The sequence below is a fragment of the Molossus molossus genome, unplaced genomic scaffold (assembly GCF_014108415.1).
Source record: "Molossus molossus isolate mMolMol1 unplaced genomic scaffold, mMolMol1.p scaffold_m16_p_14, whole genome shotgun sequence".
In the NCBI taxonomy this organism is placed as follows: Eukaryota; Metazoa; Chordata; class Mammalia; order Chiroptera; family Molossidae; genus Molossus; species Molossus molossus.
In genome coordinates this window covers 57,655,600-57,675,958 of record NW_023425349.1, presented here as the reverse complement: position 1 = coordinate 57,675,958, position 20,359 = coordinate 57,655,600, and the positions used below count along the sequence as shown (strand labels likewise).

The window sequence follows — 20,359 nt, the reverse complement described above, 5'->3', positions numbered from 1 at the left end:
GTTTTATATTTAGAACCCGGCAGTCACAAGGGAGAGGCTGTATGCAGAGAAAATGTAAATTTTACCATAGGACAGGATTTACAGTTTGTGCCTTCCCAGTTTTCATTTACTATTAGCAAGTTATTTAGCAAGCTCCTTCTGGATTAATTTTAGTTTTCAGGGCTAGTAAGGGTCTCTCGCAAAAGAAATATTCTCCTGCAGCACTTGCTTTTTAAAAGCCCTTCGGCGACTCTTTCTGCGGTTACTGAGTAAAGCTGCGCAGGCGCCTTGCTCCTTACAGTCTCCAAGCTGATGACATCATTGGTGCGCGCAACCTACCAGACCTAGGGACCTGTAGCTAAACCTAAGTCCTTGCTGTCGCGCAGCGGGGCGGGACGCGAAGGGGGTGGGATTGCTTTAATACGCAAGCGCACCGTGGATGGCGACGGTGCCTCTTTCTTTGCCTTTCCACAGCTCTCCCCAGTGGTGGGGGGGAAGTGGGGAACTAAGTGCCCTCCCTCCTCTACCAGCCCCTCCCTCCACACCCCCACCCGGCGGGGCTTCTAACTGACAGTTGTCGCCGGGCTCGGTCCGCGCGCCGCCTCCTTTTTGCCCGGGTCCCCCGCAGGTAGAGAGGGGCGGGAGGGGGTGTGAGGGAGAGGAGGAGGAGGAGCCCGAGCTGCCGCGGCCCAGCGCTGCGGCCTCCTCCGGGGAGGCGAGAGGAGAACCCCACTTCGTCCTCGCCCCCTCCCAGTCCCTTAGCCGGCCCGGGAGGGGGTGGGGCGCCGAGGCCGCGGCGGCCAGGCCCCTCCAGGCGGGTGAAGAGCGGGCGGGGCGCGGAGGGTTGAAGCAGGCGAGGGCCGCGCGCGCGCCGCCGCCGGGGGGAGGGGAGAGGAGGGCACCTAAGCTCTCCTCTTCTCTCCCCCATCCCCCGCGCGCCATGTAACCCCGCCCCGCTGGCGGCGAGCTTGAGACCCCCGCGCGCACCGAGCCGAGCCGGCTGCTGAGGAGAGCGAGGGCCGATGCGGCTGGGGCTGCGCGGTGAGGCTGAGCCCTGAGGAGGCGGCCCGCGCTCACGCGTCCCCCGGCGCCTCGAGCGGCCGCCCCACATCGCCCAACCTGGTCCTGCCGGGGGCATGAGCGTGCCCAAGACGCCGGGGGAGATGGAGCCGGCCGGAGAGGAGGAGCGACCGCCACCGGCAGCCGAGGAAGAGGACGAGGAGGAGGTGGCAGTGGCGGCCCCGGCCTCAGGGCCGGCCCGAGGGAGGAGTGCCTCCTCGCAGGAAGACGCAGACAACCTGGAGGAGGAGGAGGAGGACACGGAGGAGGCGATGGTGGTCGGGGGCGGTGGCTGCAAGGAGCAAGAGCTGAACTACGAGCTGCAGCAGGGCTACCGCATCCTGGGCGAGTTCCTGCAGGAGAAGCACCGGGGCCTCACCGCCCCCTTCCTGCAGCCCTTCGGGGGCGTTGCCACTGGGGAGGAGGAGGTGGCTGAGGGGCCGCGCAGCGGGGGCCGAGGAAGTCGCTCCCTGTCTCAGCAGCCCGGGCAGGGCATGTGTCTGCTGAAGATGGAGGAGAAGTTCAGTAGCGGCCAGTACGGGGGCATCACCGAGTTCGTGGCGGACTTCAGGTCGATGCTGGAGACGTGCTACCGCCTGCATGGAGTGGACCATTGGATCTCCAGACAAGGCCAGAAGCTGGAGATGATGCTCGAGCAGAAGTTGGCGCTTCTCTCTCGGTAAGTGAGCCCCGTCCCAGGTGGGACTGGCGGACTGACACAAACACACCCTCACACGTGTCCGAGGATGGGTTGGGCCAGGGGCCGGGGGGCGCCGCTGATAGGTGCTGAGTCGGTGCTGGAGAACCCTGGGAGGAGCAGCAGCTCTGGGCGGGGGCCCGCAGGGGTGTGGTGGGTGTGGGTGAGGGAACCCAGCGCCCAGATGAAAAGAAGCTGAGAAGGAAGCCGAGGCCAGAGCCAAAGGTAAAGTTTGTAGATGTAAAGTGAAATGGTGCCCGGAGGAAGAATTATAGGGGTAGGCAGAGGAAAAGTTTTAGTGGGATGGAAAGTTTCAGACTGTTTTAGCATGACAATTTAAAACGTTTTTAGGATGAAATGTCATTAGAAAAATAATTTAGGTCACGTAAAAAGATGATTGTTTCAAACCATTAAAAAAATAGTATCGTTTTTCTACCCATATTGGCCATCGGAGATTTATGGCGTTATCAAATGGTTCATGATTACTCTGGCGTACTACTGACCTTTTATATCAGCTTTTCTGAGGAGACTGAATTTTGTAATAGTGGGCCCATCAATGCAAAATTGTTAAAACGTTTAGATATTTGTATTTATTCTACCACAAACCATAGGCAATTCAGGTGGCAACATGCTGTTGTTGGTGTACTCCACTCATATGTCTATGTCACTTATTTTAATTTAGTAAGAGGAAATAATGGAAGCTGCTAAAATAAACATATTAACTTATAATTATATAATTTATACAAGCCAAATTAATTTCTCAAGTGGCAATTTTTTAGGAACAGGAAAATAATCGACTATTGTTGGATAAAGTAGTTGGATAGTAGTTTGGCTCTTTACTAGTTGAAGTGAACGAGTCACTTTACTTTTTTGACTTTAGTTTCTTCATCCTTAAAATGGGGATAAAAATAGTACGTACCTCATGGGGTTGCTGTAGGATTAAATGAGTAAATGCAAAGTCAACAGTGCCAGTCCCATAGTGAGTCCAATATAAATGTTAATCATTATAGTAGTAGTTGAATAAAATAAATATTTTCCTCATATCTGAAACTGGGCATTGTACTAGTGTTTTTATGGACTAGCCCCTGAAAAGTTGTGTTAATTTTTTGGTCCTTGATTTATTTTTAAATCTAAGTTGTCCCTGGCTTCTATATGCTGTTTTCGCCACAATCAGTGACTTCTTTCATTGAAAAAAGTAGTTAACAGTGCTTGACTCATTAGGGAAGCTATATTTAAACTAAGGAACCTTGCCCTTGCCAGTTTGGCCCAGAAATTAAAGCGTCCACCCTCAGACCGAAAGGTCTTGGGTTCATTCCTAGTCAAGGGCCTGCAGATGTGATCCCTGCCCCCATTGGGGTCATGCCAGAGGCAACCAATCAATGTGAGAGAACACATAGGTGTTTTTCTCTCTGTCCCTTTCTTTCTTCCCCTCTCTCCCTTCCACTCTATCTAGAAAGCAATAGAAAAATATCCTCAGGTGAGGATTAAAAATAAACAAACTAAGGAACCTCAAATCAAATCCTTTCATAAAGTAGAATTATTTGGTAACAGAATAATTATTCACAAATTTGTTTTCTAAATTACTTTTATACTTTTTTAGTGACACTATACTTGTATGTTTGTTACCCTTGACTCCACAGTGCTTTGTAATTATGACTGACATAAAAAACAATCCATACACATGTTGTTATTTTTAAGTATACGCCAAATTGATGTCACAAGATTTTAGACCTGGAAGGAACCATAGATTTAATCTAATCCAAGCATCCAGTTTTACAGATGTAGAAACAGTATTTAAAATGAGGCAAGATAATGGCTGTATGAAAGTGCTAAGAAGTAGTATATAGGTTTGAATAAATTAGAGGTATTTTCAAAGCATTGTGTGTATAATAAATAATTTTTTAATTATCACAGAAGAGCAGGGAGACTATTTCTCTTTCACATAAAGGTAAATTTCTAAATGGTTAGAATCATTCCCAGTGGCTAATGCTCGTTTTGATATGATTTAATAGCATCCTTACTTAGAAATTAAACTTAAAGCATTCTGTTTGTAAACATAATATATTTCTTATTACTCCAGGAGAGATAAAATTCTTGCATTTTAGTAGCAAAAAGTAATATGGTCTCAAACAGATAGTTTCGAGTCTCTCACTTTGTGTTTGGTTTATGTAAACATTTTGTATGTAATAGGTTTGCCAGACCACACTTGTTGATACTAGGAAATCATTTCTTTTTATGTACTAGCCTAAAATCTGAGTATATTGCTCAATAAATGACTTGAGTGGGCCCAACTTTGAGAAAAAGCATAGTTTGCAACTCTTCGGAATGCAATTAGGATATATATATGTTCCAGAGCAATATTATGCTTTAAACTGTCCATAATTTTTAGCAGATAGGAGACTCATATACCTTATTTGTAAATAAGTGTATGTGATATTTTTGTAATAAAAAAACAATCATGTAGATATTATCACTTAAGTGTTGTTTGTTTTGTTTTTTTATTATCTTTTAGAGAGAGAGAAACATCAGTTTTCTGTTCCAGTTATTTATGCATTCGTTGGTTGATTCTTATATGTGCCTGACTGGGGATTGAACCCACAACCCTGATGTATGGGGACAATGCTCTAACCAACTGAGCCACCTTGTCAGGGTTCATTTAAGTTTTCTTTTGTCTTCTGGTATATATTTGTTAGATATTGAATTAACTCTTATTTGCAAATTTAGAGAAAGGAGAACTTTACTTCTTTATATACTAATGAGACTTTTAGTGAGCACGAAACAAATTCCGTTAGATAAAAAGGATGCTATATTATCATTACTATAGAGTAGCCCAACGGCATTAGTACTTTGTCCTCATTATATAATTTGAATCTCGATTTCTTCATCTGTGCTGAGAGTGTTAGGTTAGGTTAGTTGGTTGTATATGAGAGTAGCTGCCAGAACTAGACATTCAAGTCCCTGGGTTCAAAAGAGCTCTGCTCTTAAATGGTTTATAGTTGATTCAGGAAACAATGATTTAAAAAAGATAATGATTCTGTAATGAATATATAAACAGGGTTCAAGAGAAATTTAAAAGGAAGGAGACCTAAATCTGAAGGGGAGGGGAGAATCCTAGGGATGGCAATTGAGAAGAAGGAGAAAGGGGAAAGAGACTATAGCAGTTACAAGATATCATATAGAAGTTTACACTTGAACTGATGCTTGAAGTTGAATATTGCTACTGGGGGTTTTTTGGAGAGTTTGAAATGGGTATTCCAGAATGCTGAACTTCAATGAATGCAAGGCATGAAACAGTATAGTGTTTCTGGGCATTGTAGGTACTTCTGTGTGGCTACAGTATGATCTCCAGAGTAGTGTCTGCATCCCAGGAGATATGCAGGATGATTGATTGGGGTGCAGAAAGAAAATATTACAACTTCAATATATTCTATTTTATTTTATTCTTTTTAATTTTAATTTTTGGCTTTGTGTGGTGTTTTTAATAGCACTGTGTCTAGTTTATAAGTACAATAATGTATCAATACATATTAGTAATATATAACAATGTTATATATACTTTTTGTAATATAACTAGAACTAAAACAGACAACATCTATTCTTAAGAAAGTTATATTTTTAGCCTTTGCCGATTTGGCTCCATGGTTAGAGCATCAGCCCGCGGACCAAAGAGTTGCTCATAGGTTCGATTCTGGTTGAGGGCACATACCTTGGTGGTGGTTCTGTCCCTGGCCCTGGTTGGGTCACTGGGGAGGCAACCAATTAACATGTCTCTCTCGCTCGCTCGCTCGCTCGCTCCCTCCCACTCTATCTGGAAAAATATCCTTGGGTAAGGATTAAAAAAAAAAAAAAGAATATTGCTGTATTGTCAGAAGATGGCTTTTTCTGGTTTTAAAAGATTGTAGTTATAGAAGAGGCATCACCAGTGATCCTAGTAGAGCTGAACCAAAAATTTTTTTTGGTCATTTAAAATAATGTTTTGGTGAAAATAAGCTTGAATATAATATATATTTTTTTTAATTATTTTTTATTTTTTATTAAGTTGCTGTTAAATGGTACATGGGTAAACAGGCTTTACTAAAAAGTAGAGCTAAAGGTTATTTTTTATAGTTGCTTTTTAGTTGGCAGAACATTTTTCTTGGGGATGAGAGTACAAAAGCATCATCATGAAACCTCAAAAATTAAAAAAATAGAGATTTCCCAGTAAAAGTAGTAATTGAATTTTGTAGACTGATTTTAATCCCCTCCTGAGTTAAATTTGAATTTTGCTGACTTGCTTATTTTCAATTAAGATCAACACTCAGAAATTAATTGGGAATTTTAACAAGATACTTCTTTCTCCCTACTAATCTGACTCTCCTCACCCTCACTAGATTCTGTAATTCTGTCTTTTTAATATAAATCTTTAAAAATTGGGTACCTTTGGTAATAGAATCTGGATTTGTCTCTTGTTTAAGACTATAGAATGCTATATAGCTTGATATTCCATGTAGTTATATTTATTATAGTTGCCATTTTAAAAAAAAAATAGTCGCATTATTTAGAGAAGATTCAGAAAATCTTTTAAGTGCAGTGATGAAAGGATGAGGGATTTTAATTAACAAAATATTTATTGAGTACCTGCTAGGACTCGAGGGGCAGTTTCTGTTCTCAAGATGTTTAAAAGATGGTACATACACAATTATGATAAAAAGTAAAATATGTTAAAACTGATTTATTCTCAGACTTGTTTCATTGTCACAACACCTGGAAGTCATGCTACTATTGCAGAATATCATGAAATATTGATATATTTAGTTATATCATATGATTTTTTTTTTTTTTTTTTTTTTTTGCTAGGGGGTCCAAAAGGCTTTGTAAAATTATGGGAGGAAACCCTTGATTGATGTATTTAGTACTTTAGTTTTTTTCCACCCTACAAATTGGGAGAACACAATCACTATGATACATCTTGGTTCAGCTCATAAAATAATTATGTTCCAAGGGTGCATACTCTGAAGACTACTGTGGTGAGCTTTATTATAGAGTATTAGGGGAGTGCAAAGGAGTTGTACAAAGAGGGGAGGAGGGAGCTGGGATTGAAAAATATGTTACTAGCTTTTATTCTAGAGGTTAAAGTTGTGGAGGATGGGTTGATAGGTGAAATTGAAGATTTCATTAAACAATTACTTAAACTATTCTATCATAGGTAATGTCCTGTAGATACAATGATAAACATAATTTCTCACTTTAAGGTGGTAGGTAAACAGAAACAAACAATTAAAGGTAAGGAGTCAGAAGAGTACAGAATATTCCAAAGGAATAGTTTATACCTAGTGATTAGAGTGTAGGACGATGATGGTCTGTAATGGCAGATAAGTCTAGAAAGGTAGGTTGGGGCTAATTATGGAAATTCTTGATTGCTTACTAAGGACTTTAGAATGTAGGCAGAGTAGAGCCATCACAGGTTTTAGCTAAGGGGGATGACATGATTTTACTAGTATTTTGAGATTTGAAAGCTGAAATGGAAGGAGAGAGAATGAAGAAAGGAAACCAATTAAAAGGCTATTGAATTAATTCCATGAAAAGATATAGGCAGTAGGAGAAAAAGTGGATGATACAAAAGAGATATATTCAGCAAGTAAAATGGTAAAATGGAAAGCCATTGGATGTAGGATGTGAAGGAAAGGATGATGTCTAAAATGAATTCAAGCCCAGTGTGGAACTCGGCAGAGTGAATAGGGCAAAATTAGAGATGTTTAATTAGGAATTAACCTGGTGATGGTTGAAGAAATGGGAGTGAATAAGATTGCCCAGGACAGAGTCTAGTAAAAATGCAAAGGGACTAAAGGCAGAACTACTTTGTGTGAGGAGTGAGTATCTTCACTGGAAAGATGAACGTTTAGAAGAATATGATGAAAGTATAATGTATATTAAAAGTTGAAATGATTAATTAAGAAAAAGCAGTTAATAAAGCTGAAAATAATTTATTCTAGACTAAGTAAAAGGTATTATTTTATAGCAAACATAAACTTTATTATTTTAGAAAGTTTTATTCTATTTGAGAATATTAATTTGAGAATGATTTCGATATAATCCAATAAAATACACTATAGATTCTAATGTGTTCTCCCTTATAGTCTGTTTCTCATTGTATTTGTGCCTTGATGTTTATTTTTTCTAAGAAAAACCAGAGGAGGAGGAATAAAAAACCATGTTTTTGGAGAGAAGATTGGGTCTCCTTCACAGTTGTATTTTAGCTTTCAAATCATCTGTAGGCTATCTATAAAATTAGAGATGCCCAGAACAAATAATAGCAGTTTTCATTTCCAAGGAACTTGGATAGTAATATGAATCTTTAAAATACATATTAAGTTACTTGAGGTGTTTTGTTGTATTTTTCTTTTTAATTGGGAAAGACTAATAAATCCCAGTGGTAATATTATCTATCACCTAGCCCTTTGTATATCATCTTCCACCTGGGACCTGTGAATGTTCCAGAATTAATCATGCTTTAAAGCCAGGATATTAAGTGTATTCACTGAAAAAAGACTTAGGAAACCGACAAAGTGTTAATAGTAGTTATTACTAAGTAGAAAGATCTGGATTATTTTTCATTTTCTTCTTTTAACTTTTCTGAATGGCCTAGATTTTCTCCAATAAACATCTTTCATGGTTAAAAAAACAGTTTTATTAAAAGAAAATTAGTATTTCCAAATTTGAATAAACTATATAGTTAAAAAAAATAGGGTTAAAAATATGTATCACTAAAGTTGTAAGATAGTACATTCATGTTAAATGTAACTGGGTAGTGGAATTGTGGGTGATTTTTAATTTTCCCTTCCACTCTTATTTTTTTCTATAACTTATTTCAATGTTCAAAATATACAGTCTATAGATGTTGTAGGTACAGTTTTAAGGACTTGCAATAGCTACTGCTAAGAACTCACACAAAACATTCATATTTAAAGCATTTGAGTACAGCTATCTGAAGAGACCTTCAGACAAAAATAACTCTTCTGATAGCTTTTATATCTCTTTAAATGAGTGTCTGGGAACTCAGACTTGTTCATTTCTGTATAGACATCCCACTACAAGATGAAAAAAGAGAATACATTGCAATAAACCAGTTTAAGGTAAAACCGCTTGACTAAACCTCTTGCTATATCTTACAAGTACTTTACTAATATTACTCTTCTGTAACAGTTTAAACCTTCTAAATTAGAATTAGTGAAAAAAAAAAACACTGCCAAGATGTAATACAGAAAGTGTTTGATTTGTTATTTAGCACATGAAGTATTTGTGGGATCTTTTCTTTCCAAAGGATAACCAGCCCCCACCACCTCTCAGATACACTTCATTTGCTAGACTTAAATTTTCTTTCAAATGATAACACCTCAATTTATAACTATATTTGGGTTTTCAGAAACATTGAAGGTGAATAGTTTTATTTAAATTTTACAATTTATACTACCATAGTACATTGACTTTTATGGTAATGATGTAATAACATTCTCAGTTTTTCGAAATCGATATCAGAAAGAAAAATCTCTCCCACAAAAAGTGCATCTAGGTAGAATAGTGAGATTATTCGCCCTGCGGTACCTGGTATCTTATGTTTTTAAACTGTTTTTCAATTTTGGTGGAGGATTGCCTAACAAATAGAGTAAGGGACACCAAAATTCTATTAAATATGCAATTCCTGGTGAATTCAGAGGTTTTTCTCATGTTTGTTTTAAAAATAAGAACAAAGTCTACTTCATTTGCACTGAAGGAAAGAAACAGACCATCTGAAGAAAAACTAACTACATAGATATGTTTTCCCATAGAAATATAAATGTGGATTGTTTCTGTGTTATTAATCCATAAGCTCAATTTTAACATCTAAATTACTAAAATTGGAAGAGAAATATATTAGAGTATAATCAATAAACAAAATTGAAGACATATATATTTTTCTTGAATATTTGTGCTTGAGGAAAAATGCTTAAATTTGACTTTCTTCCTACAGATAAACTCATTTCCTGCCTCTCTCACTTTCTTAACTAATGCTACCCTGTCTGTAAGCCTTTCCCAAGCATCCTATTAAAGTGATATTCTTCTCCCTAGACATTATCTATCCCTTCTAACTTCCTTTGTTTTCCTTTATTTATTACATCCTTACATGTAGTATGATTTCATTACATGTATCTTTTTCTCCTTTCTCACTAGAATGCAAAATCTGTGAGGGCAGGGACTTTTGCTCAGTTTGTTATTGTTTGACATCTGTAAATGTTGACTTGAAATTAAGCAGTAAGTAGTGAACAGTTTAACATTCTATATAAATTCTAAGTTCATTTTCAAAGGTTTTGGAAGGTCAAGTCTCTCAAAGGGTTTCCCAGCTTGCCAGCATTTGAATGGTGTTTAACAGATTCCTTGGCCCCAGAATAGCATATTTAAATCTATTAAGTCAGAATCTCAGAGCAGGGATTAGGAATCTACATATTTAATAAACTCTCATATTGATTTTTATGCACAATAAAGGTTGAGGACTGATGCTTCAGGATATAGAAACATTTTCATATTTGATTTTACCTCACAATTTAGAGTTTTCATTGAAGTATTTTTAGCACTGCTTTTTACACTTGTCAACCCTTATTAGCATTGTATTTTGGGTTATAGTTGGAATGAAGGGAAGACAGGAGAGAAATAGAAGCAGGTTCATATATTCATGTCTTCCCATAGAATACGCCTTGAAGAAGTAACTGGTAAAAAATGAGAGATAGTTTTATGGGGAGAGGAGGGTAAGGAGACATGTTACTGGGTGCTTGAATTATTCCTCTGAAAAAGAATGGAAAGACATTGGAATTCTTGAGTTTGTCATAAATTATTACACAAAGCAATCTATTTTTAGATTAGTTTTTACACTGTTTAAAACTTTTAATCAGAGAATTTGTAACACATAAAAAAGCAAAACAGATGATTCAAACCCTCATGTGCCTATTGACCCAGTCCCAAATAATATTTATTTATGGCTGGTTCTGCCCCATCCATACCTTCTATATACCTCCCTTCTGTATCATTTGAACAAGTCATTGAAGCAGATTATTCTATAAATGCTTCAGATTGTAACTCAAAGATGAGCACTCTTATTTAAAATGTAGTTACAATACCATATCAGATCAAGAAAAAAAATAATTTTTTTTATTCCTCACCCGAGGATATTTTCCCACTTATTATCAGATGGAGTGGGAGGAAGGAAGGGTGAGAGACGGAGAGAAACATCGATGTGATAGAGCCACATCAACTGCTTGCCTCCCACACAACCTTACCAGGGCCGAGGACGAACTGCAACCGAGGTTCAGTGCCCTTGACCAGAATCGACCCTGTGACTCATTGCTCCATGGGGCCGAAGCTCTAATTTCTGAGCCAAACTGACCAGTGCTTTATTATTATTATTTTTATTTTTTTAATCTTTATTGTTGAATGTAAAATGTATTACAGATGTTCCACATTTTTCCCCCATTGACCCCCTCCTCCCCACTCCTACCCTCCTCCCACCTTTTCCCACACTCCTCCCACCTTTTCCCACACTATTGCCTGTGTCCATTGGTTATGCATATAAGTTCTTTGGTTTATTTCTTCCCACCCCCCAACCCCTTTCCCTTTGAGGTTTGTCAGTCTAGCAATGAATTTGTACTTCTTAATCTCTTAACCTTTTTCACCCATTCCCCCAACCCCCCTCCCAGCTGGCAACCAACAAAATGTTCTCTGTATCTATGAGAATGTTTCTGTTCTACCTGCTCATTTTGTTTGTAGATTCCAGTGTTGATAGATATGTATTCATTGCCATTTTGTTTGTTCATATATTTTATCTTTTTCTTCAAAAAGACCCTTCATTTCATATAATAACAGTTTGGTGGTGATGAACTCCTTTAACTTTTTCTTGTCTGGGAAAGTCTTTATATGGCCATCGATTCTAAATGGCAGCTTTGCAGGATAGAGTAATCTTGGTTGTAGGTTCTTGCTTTTCATCACTCTGAATATTTCTTGCCACTCCCTTCTGGCCTGCAAAGGTTTTTTTTTGAGAAATCAGTTGACAGCCTTATGGGAACTCCCTTGTAGGTAACTAGCTGCTTTTCTCTTGCTGCTTTTAAGATTCTCTCTTTGTCTTGAACCTTTTGCATTTTGATGATGATGTATCTTGGTGTGGGCCTCTTGGGGTTCATCTTGTTTGGGACTCTCTCTGCTTCCTGGACTTGTATGTCTGTTTCCTTCAACAAGTTAGGAAAGTTTTCTGCCATTATTGTTTCAAAGAGGTTTTCGATTTCTTTTTCTCGCTCTTCTCCTTCCGGCACCCCCAAGATGCGAAAGTTGGCACGCTTGAAGTTGTCCCAGAGACTCCTTACACTATCCTCATTTTTTTAGATTCTTTTTTCTTTTTGCTGTTCTGATTGGGCGTTTTTTGCTTCCTTATATTCCAAATCAATGGTTTGCTTCTTGGATTTACGTACTCTACTATTGAATCTGTGTAAATTATTCTTTATTTCAGTTAATGCCTCCTTCATTTCTGACTGTGCATCCATCATTTCTGACTGGTCCTTTTTTATGCTCTTGAGGCCCTCACTAAGTTCATTGAGCATCCTTATAAGCAGTATTTTGAACTCAGCATCTGTTAGGTTTCTTATCTCCATTTCGCTTAGTTCTTTCATTGGGGTTTTGTTCTGTTCTTTCATTTGGGACCTGTTTCTTTGTCTCCTCATTTTGGCTGCCTCTCTGTGTTTGTTCCTGTGTATTACTTAACGAGAGGTATGGGACTAGCTGAGACCAGATGCTGCTCTTTTGAAAGAATTTAGGAAAAACCTGAAGCAGGATCCAAGACAGGCCAATCCTATGGTTAAGCAAGTGGCAACAGCTTGGGTGGGCCTGAAAGTTGGGTGGGGTGGGGTGGGGCCTCAGGGAGTCACCAGGGTGGGGCTGCCAGTGTGAGCCAGGTTGTTGGAGTCCCAGATATGGCGACTGTCTGCCGCCCCAGGGAAGGGCTCACCAAAGGAACAAAGGCCTCTGACAGCAGTTTGTCCTGGAGAAAGCCCCCTCTCTAGCCCTCGCTGCAATGCCAAACAGCTCAGTTCTTCCCTGTATGTCTCTGGTGCCCCTCAAGCTCCCTCCCCTCCAAGCTTAGAGGGAGCAAGTCAGATAAGTCCGTCAGCGGGCCCTTTAAGGTGTTGCCTGGGTCTCCAGCCGCATCAACCTCCCTGAGCCTCAGTTCCCGCTGGTTTTTCCAGCTTGAAGTTATGGGGACTTCTCTTCCTGGCACTGGAACCCTGAGTGGGGCACCTGGTGTGGGACAGGGACCCCCTCAGTCCTCAGGAAGGACCTTCCCAGCCGAGGTATTCTCCTGATTTTTATCCACCACATGTGGGTGTGGGACCGCCCCCCCCCGCCCCCTTGCCCCTCTGCCCCCGTCTGGATGTGGCTGCTGCTTTAATTCCGTAGTTGTAGGACTTCCATTCAGCTTGATTTCAGGCGGTTTTGAATGATGATTGTTCTGTAGTTTAGTTTTAACTTTGATGTGGTTGTGGGAGGACGCAATACTGCGTTTACCTAAGCCGCCATCTTGATCTGAAGTCTCTTTTGTTATAATTAAAAAAATTGTTTTTATTGTTGAAAGTATTACAGATGTCCCCTTTCCCCCCCCCCATTGACCCCCTCCTTCCTGCTCCCACCCACTCCTGCTTTCCCCAACCTACAAAAAATTTTTTTTTAATAGTTAACTAGTCAGTGCTCACATTTCCAATTGTATCAAATATTATAATTTTAAAAAATTATATACTTTGTTCGAATCATGACCCTAATAAGTTCACACACTGTGATTGGTTCATTTGTCTTTTAATTTATAGATTCCCTTTCTTTCTCCTTCTCTCCCTCTACCTACACCCCACCCCCTTCTTTCCTACTGTGATTTTATTGAAGAAACAAGATTGTTTGTCTGGTCTCCTACAGTCTTGGGTTTTGCTGATAGCATTTCATGTTTTGTCCTCTGTATTTCATATAAATTTGTGGTTGGTTCTAGAAGTTTCGTCCAAATAGGGTAACTTTTTTTGGACAAGTGGGGGGCAAGGTAACTTGTGTTCATCCATCCATTTCTGGTTTTATGTTTTAAATCAGTTGTGAATTATTAGGATTTAGCATGTTAGCACAGTGTCATTTTGCTGAATTTATTCAAATGAAAGGTAGCAAAGTGGTGGTTTTATAATAAAGTTTTTTATTTTTCTAAAGAAAATAACACTTAAACATGTAAACATTTAAAAACTTATCTATTGAACTTTAATATGATGTCATTTTTTTCTCAGTTTCTTCCTCTAGTGGAGTTTAAAATATGAACTTAATTTCCATAGCAAGCTCCTTTATTTATAATCTAGAAAATTTATTTTAATTTAGAATCATATCAAAGCATTCATTCTATGAGTAATCTGCATATATATATATTAAATAGCATCAACATTTTTTGAAGCCTTAAATTAAAGACCTTAGGTCCTATTCCCATCCACTTGTACCCATTTAAACTTGTTTGTATGATCTTACATTATTTATCAGCTGTGGATAATAATACTATTTATTGTGTTTCTCATTTGATTTAGGGGAGCAATGAAAAGAGATCAAGGTTAGCTCTCATATCATTGCTCTACATTATATCAGGTAAATTATTACATTAATTGACCTATTAGCCTGTTGATAGGTATTTTAATTTTGTGATTTTTTTTTTTATAGTTCAGTATGAGTTCCAAGCCTTTATAAAGTTTAAAGTTTTTAACCAGAGTTGTAAAACAACCTCTCCCCCTCCTCACCAATGCAGTATACAATAGTGTGTTTGTGTGTGTGTGAATTCTAGTTTTTCTAGAGAGAGGTCAGTAGAGGGGCATAGACTCAAAAGAGGTTCAGAACTATAGGTTTAAACCACAGAATTAACAAGTACCCAATAAGTTATGATGATGTCTGGTTAAAATGCAGAAAATTTCAGTTAACTAAATGAAGATAATATTAGGCCTTTAACGTACGTAATGACAGAGTCTGAATAGTACCTGAAGATAAATATTCTTGTATTAATGCACATGTTTATACTATTAGCTGTTTAAAGAGACTTGTTTAACTCTGGCCTTTAAGTAATGGTTTTGCTCTGCATTAAGTTGAGGAAATAGCTCTCTTGATATTTAGCACTCTGAAAGAATTAATGTGTGACTTACTATACTGGAGATAGTCATACCTATGTGAGTAAAGTGAGTTTAACTCTGGTTTTGCCAGTGACACTTGTGTTGAATTAGACATTGGCTTTCTCTAGAATTCCATTTATAGTCATTGACCATTAATTTTATCAAATTCAGAACAATTTCAAAACATCTTGAGTGCCTTCTCTATCTACTTAGAAGTGTCTTCTTTTTTTGTGTGTCTAGTGAAATTCTAATGTTACTTAAGGCTCAGCTCAGATGACATCTCCTTTATGAAGCCTGCTGTAGAAGTAACTGGTTTTTTCCCCCTGTAGTCTGTGATTCTTTGTTTTGCATGTGTTTATAGTAGCACTTTAAAAAAATTATGTTAGGGATGTATCTGTTTCCCTCTCTGTATTGTGATCTCTGTGAGGGCAGAGAATATATCTGCATCCACCTTTATATCTCCAGGGTTGTTTGGTAATTATTGAACAAATGAGCATATGAAAAAGATTAAATGAAATATTCAGTTATTTCAAGTCAAAATTCCTCTTTGTTAAAAAATACTCAGCAGAGTTGTCATCTCAGGAAAACTTTTCACATGTCTTCCTCCCTCTTCTCTTCAGCATGGGTTAGATAGATTCCTCTGTTCTTACAGAACCCCCCTTTTGGGGTCATATGATTTATACAGAAGTTTTTGAATACCTTGATATTGAAGTTACCTATTTGCATGTCTGTTTGCCTCACTAAAGTTTAAAATTGAATTATGCATTTTTGTATCTCTTCTAGTGCAGAAAAGCTTAATATATATTTGAGTTGAATACACATATCATATCCTCCCTTAAGTGGTGAATATAGTATTTCAAAGCGTAATAGAAGGTAGTGTATAGGTAGTGTAGGTAAGACAAGTATAGTTAATTTTACTCAAAATATATTTACATTGCTTATTATTTGATAGGCACTGTGGAGGGATTCAAAGATGAATATGGAAAGATAGGAGTTGATAACCTAAAATGATGTAGAGGTCATTGCAGGCAACAAGAATAGCATATTCAAAAGTACAAAGGCAAAAAAAGCCACTGTATGTAGCTAAGGAATGGCCAGTAGTTTAATTTGGTCAGTAGTTTAATTTGGCTAGAATGTAGTTATATATAGAAAAGTAGTGACAGGTGTGACTGGGAGGGCCAGATTATGGAGCCAGATCACAGAGGGTCAAATACGCTGTGCTGATAAAGAGTTTGATAGTCCATTTTAGTGAGTTACTATATTAAATGCTTTTAAACTAGAGAAATAAAAGGGACACATATCTGAGATGAATTAGAGGGGAAAACTAATGTCAATTTGACCTTTGTCCATCCCTTAATTTTCAGCTTCTCTTAATTTTAATTTGCATTTGTCTTTATTTCTCTTAGGTGGCGGATTTGGTGAAGGATTATATCGAAATATGTCTGTTTAAATACATATATGTTTTATATTAAGCAGAAATCTAGTGCTGGAATCACTTAGATAATATGCTAGATTTAAATATCTAAATAATTTAGGTTGGACTTAGTTGTTTTGTTTCTTTAATTGAATAATTTCAGTCTTCTCCCAGTTCTCAGTGAAAAAAAATTATTATAGACAGAATTTTACCAATTTAAATGATCTGTCTACCAAGTTATTTTCAACAACTTTGTCAATAATTAAGATAATGAATATGACAAATATAATTAAGAAATTTCAAAAACACATATTGACAGTATTAGTTGGTTATGCCTAATTTGACAGCTTGGTTTTTATAGACCCAAATCTGTATTTGTTACAGACAGATATTTACAAGAACACAATCTTAAAATTAATAATGTAACATCTTAAATAAAATGATTCTAGAAATAATTAAATATGATAGTAGTTCATGGTGATCCACAGACTACTGAACAAGTATGAAAAGCACATATACTCCAGGTTATCTGACTCTTTATTATGGTATAATTGCCAATACATTAGTAATTTCTTCTACTTAATTCCACTGTAGGGAATTTGGTTGGTAGTGAAATTTAAGTCAAAATTTAAGTCAATTCAAGTCTTATTTTTTAAAATATGTTTTTATTTGTTATAGAGAAAGAGAGGAAGGGAAAGAGACAGAAACATCCATCAGCTGCCTCCTACACATACCCTACTGGGGATGGAGCCTGCAACCCAGGCATGTGCCCTGATTGGGAATCAAACAGTGACCTTTTGGTGCACAGGACGACTCTCAATCAACTGAGCCAGACCCAGCCAAAGCTGTTTTGTTTTTTGATCCTGTATTCTTTTCTTCTAAAATTTTAATTTTTGCCATGTGGATTAGCTATCTTTTGCTTTGACTACCAACAAAAACACGACAGACTACTTCCACTAAAAATTAGCCTAAGTCATTAAGAAGTAGGTTGAAGTTATCAATCATGCATGGTGAGTTTGTAAAATGTATAGTAAGAATATAGATTAAAATATATTTTAATGTTTCTTTTTTTAAAAATATGTTTTTATTGGTTTTTTAGAGAGAGAGAAAGGGAGAGAGAAATACCCAACGGAAAGAGAAACATCTGGGTATTGAGTGGGGAAACCCAGGCAAATACCCTGACTGGAAATCTAACTGAGACCTCTGAGTCCATGGGATGATGCTCAATCCACTGAGCCACACCAGCTGGGCTATATTTTAATATTTCTAATCACACAAGTTAGCTAGCTTACCAATATTTTCATTAGTATGTTTTATGACTATCCTTTTCAACAGGACTCATAATTTTCCAATGTAGAACAAGGAGTAGAAACAGAAACTGTCTTGGCTACCTTTAACATACAGAAGCCCAACATAAAGTTTTAAGTTACATTTTTTAATAATAATTTTAATAGTTAACTTTTTTAAGTGCCTTTGAATCACTCTGGAGCTATATTAAATTATTTAATCCTCACAACTTGAGGTAATTAATGATTTACATAACCTGCTTTACAAATGAAGAAATGAGGCACAGCCCTGGCCTGTTTGGCTCAGCAGTTAGAGTGTCAGCCTTTGAACCAAAGGGTTGTGGGTTCGATTCCAGTCAAGGGCACGTACCTTGGGTGTGGTTTAGTCCCCAACTCTGGTCGGGGTTGTGTCTCTCATATCGATGTTTCTCTCTCCCACTTTAACTGAAGATAAATGAAAAAATGTTCTCGGGTGATGATTTAAAAAAAGAAAGAAAGAAAGAAATGAGGCACAAAAGATTAATTTGCCCAAACTAGTTACTGGCAGGATCTGATTTGAATCCAGACTCTTTGGCTGCAGAGCCTAGATACTTAACTGTTATGCTATCCTGCTTATGAACAAGAGCTATAGGGATTGAGCGAAAGGAACTTTCTACCTAAGAGAGAGGCTGGGGAGAAGAGGATTATAAAAGATTTCAAGAAGGGAGCATTTAAATACCTGTGGTGGTAGGATTGACAATGTTTGCAATATAAATTATTATGCATATAAAATATAACTATTGTGAAAATCTAAAGGATATTGTTGAAGTGTAGCTATACGTGGACTTTTTGAGCAATTCAGTGCTTAGTGTTTGTTTTATTAATAGTTTCTTCATTGAAAAAATAACACGTACATATGGTGGCAAAAATTAAACAGTACAAGAGCTAATATAATAAAAATATCTCTCTCTCTCACCAGCCCCTTAGTCCCCTACTATTAAGTTGCTACTACTGTTAACTAGTTTCTTGTATTCAGGTGGGTATCTAATAGCCATTTCAAATTTTAACATGTTCAAAACTAAACTTGGGGTTTGTTGTTTTGTTTTGCTTTCCAAGCGTATTCTTACCTTCTGAGTGACTCCACTGCCTACCAAGTTGCTCTGGACAAAAAAACTAGCTTTTTTCATTATTCTCCCTTTCCACTCATTTCCCATATTAAACATATAAACCAGTTCAGAGTTTTCTTCCTCTAAAGTGTACTTTAAATCTTGTCTGTTCTTTTTTTCCATTGTCACCACTTAAGTACAAAATCATTATTATCTTTTGCCTGGAATGCTGCTGTAGTTTCCTGACTTGTTTTCCTCCTTCTGCTTTTTTTCTCCTAAAGTCTATTTTTTAACCAGCAGCCATAGTGAACTTTAAAATATGTACATTAAGAGAAGTCAGCCCTGGCCGGTTTGGCTTAGCAGTTAGAGCGTCGGCCTGCGGTCTGGAGAGATCTGGGTTCGGTTCCTGCTAAGGGAACGTACCTTGGTTGCAGTTTGTCCCTGTCACTGGATGGGTCGTGCGGGTGGCAGCCACTCGATGTGTCCCTTTCACGTCGATGTTTCTCTCTCTCTCTCATTTTCACTCTATCCGAACAGAAATGGAAAAAGGTCCTCGGGTGAGGATAAAAAAAAATGAGAGAAGTCAACACTCTGCTTAAAGCACTTAAGTGGCAGTGGCATTGGCATTTAGACCATAGTAAGGAGTTTGGCTTACTGTTCTTTATATATCTGCCAAGCCATTTCTCAACTGAGGGCCTTTATACTTGTTCTTTCTTTTATCTAGAACACTCTTATCTCCAAAGGTTTTTGTTTTGTTTTGTTATTTGTTAGTTCATTTGCTTTTGTCATGGTGACTCCTCTTTCTGAGAAATTATTCTTGACTATCTTTGACAGAATTTATAATATCTCACTTATAGTTAGAACTTATATGTATATTTACATATTTGTTTGCTTACTTTTCATAATTATTGTTGCCTATGAGTGTTGATGCCAACACCTAAATTAATATTGAATGAAGGGATAAGTAAATGAATGAACAAAGGAATGGATGGATCTATCTGAAATTTGTTTGGGTCAAGGAGTGAATTTGAAATCCAGCTTTATTTTTTTCTCATGTCCAGACAGTTGTCACAGCATCACTTTTCTTTATCGATTTTATTTACAATTTTTATAATACATTGTTCCTGGTGTATTTGGATCTATTTTTTTTCTTTTTGTTCCCATTCCCCTCTCACCTCATGTGACCCCCACCACTCACATGATGTCCCTGGGTCCCTGTAGTCCATGTTTGGCCTCACCCCAACTTCACAACAGGGTCCCACTGCTTGTTACTCACCTCAAGTCCCTCTGGTTGCTTGCCTCAAGAGTGGTCCAAGCGGCTCATCCTGGCCCCACTTATTTGGATCTATTTTTTACCTCCAGTGTGCTGTTGCTATGTCTCACCATTCATCTTCTGGTATTAAACTTCTATAATACTGTAACTGTAAAATCCATTTTAGTATCTAGTAGGATGAGTCTTCTGTCAAATGATTTTTCTTTAAAAAAAAAAAAAATGTGTGTGTGTGTGTATTTTCCCTTTATTGTTTTTAGAGAGAGAGGAAGGGAGAAGGAGAGAGATGGAAACATCGATGAAAGAGAACATGAATTGGCCGCCTCCTGCATGCTCCCCCACTAGAGATCGGGCCCACAACCTGAGCATGTGCCCTGACCAGCAATCAAACCAGTGACCTCTT

General features: G+C 38.0%; 1 protein-coding gene across 7 annotated transcripts in view; it reads left to right on the top strand.

Annotated features, from left to right (window-relative positions):
* The first annotated feature begins 406 nt into the window (after positions 1-406).
* KIAA2026 (KIAA2026 ortholog) overlaps positions 407-20,359 on the top strand; it is a 114,922-nt gene continuing 94,969 nt past the window's right edge. For 2 of the 7 annotated variants that reach the window (XM_036260601.1, XM_036260595.1), the window contains exons 1-2: positions 17,123-17,325; positions 18,560-18,616. Coding sequence is in view for 2 of the 7 variants with exons in the window: in XM_036260593.1 (XP_036116486.1) it covers positions 1,116-1,717 (602 nt within the window). In the remaining 5 variants the exon portion in view is untranslated. Of the gene's footprint in view, positions 1,718-8,792; positions 8,848-14,329; positions 14,390-17,122; positions 17,326-18,559; positions 18,617-20,359 lie in introns of those variants that run through there. The other 5 variants (XM_036260593.1, XM_036260592.1, XM_036260602.1 and 2 more) reach the window with 5 other exon arrangements.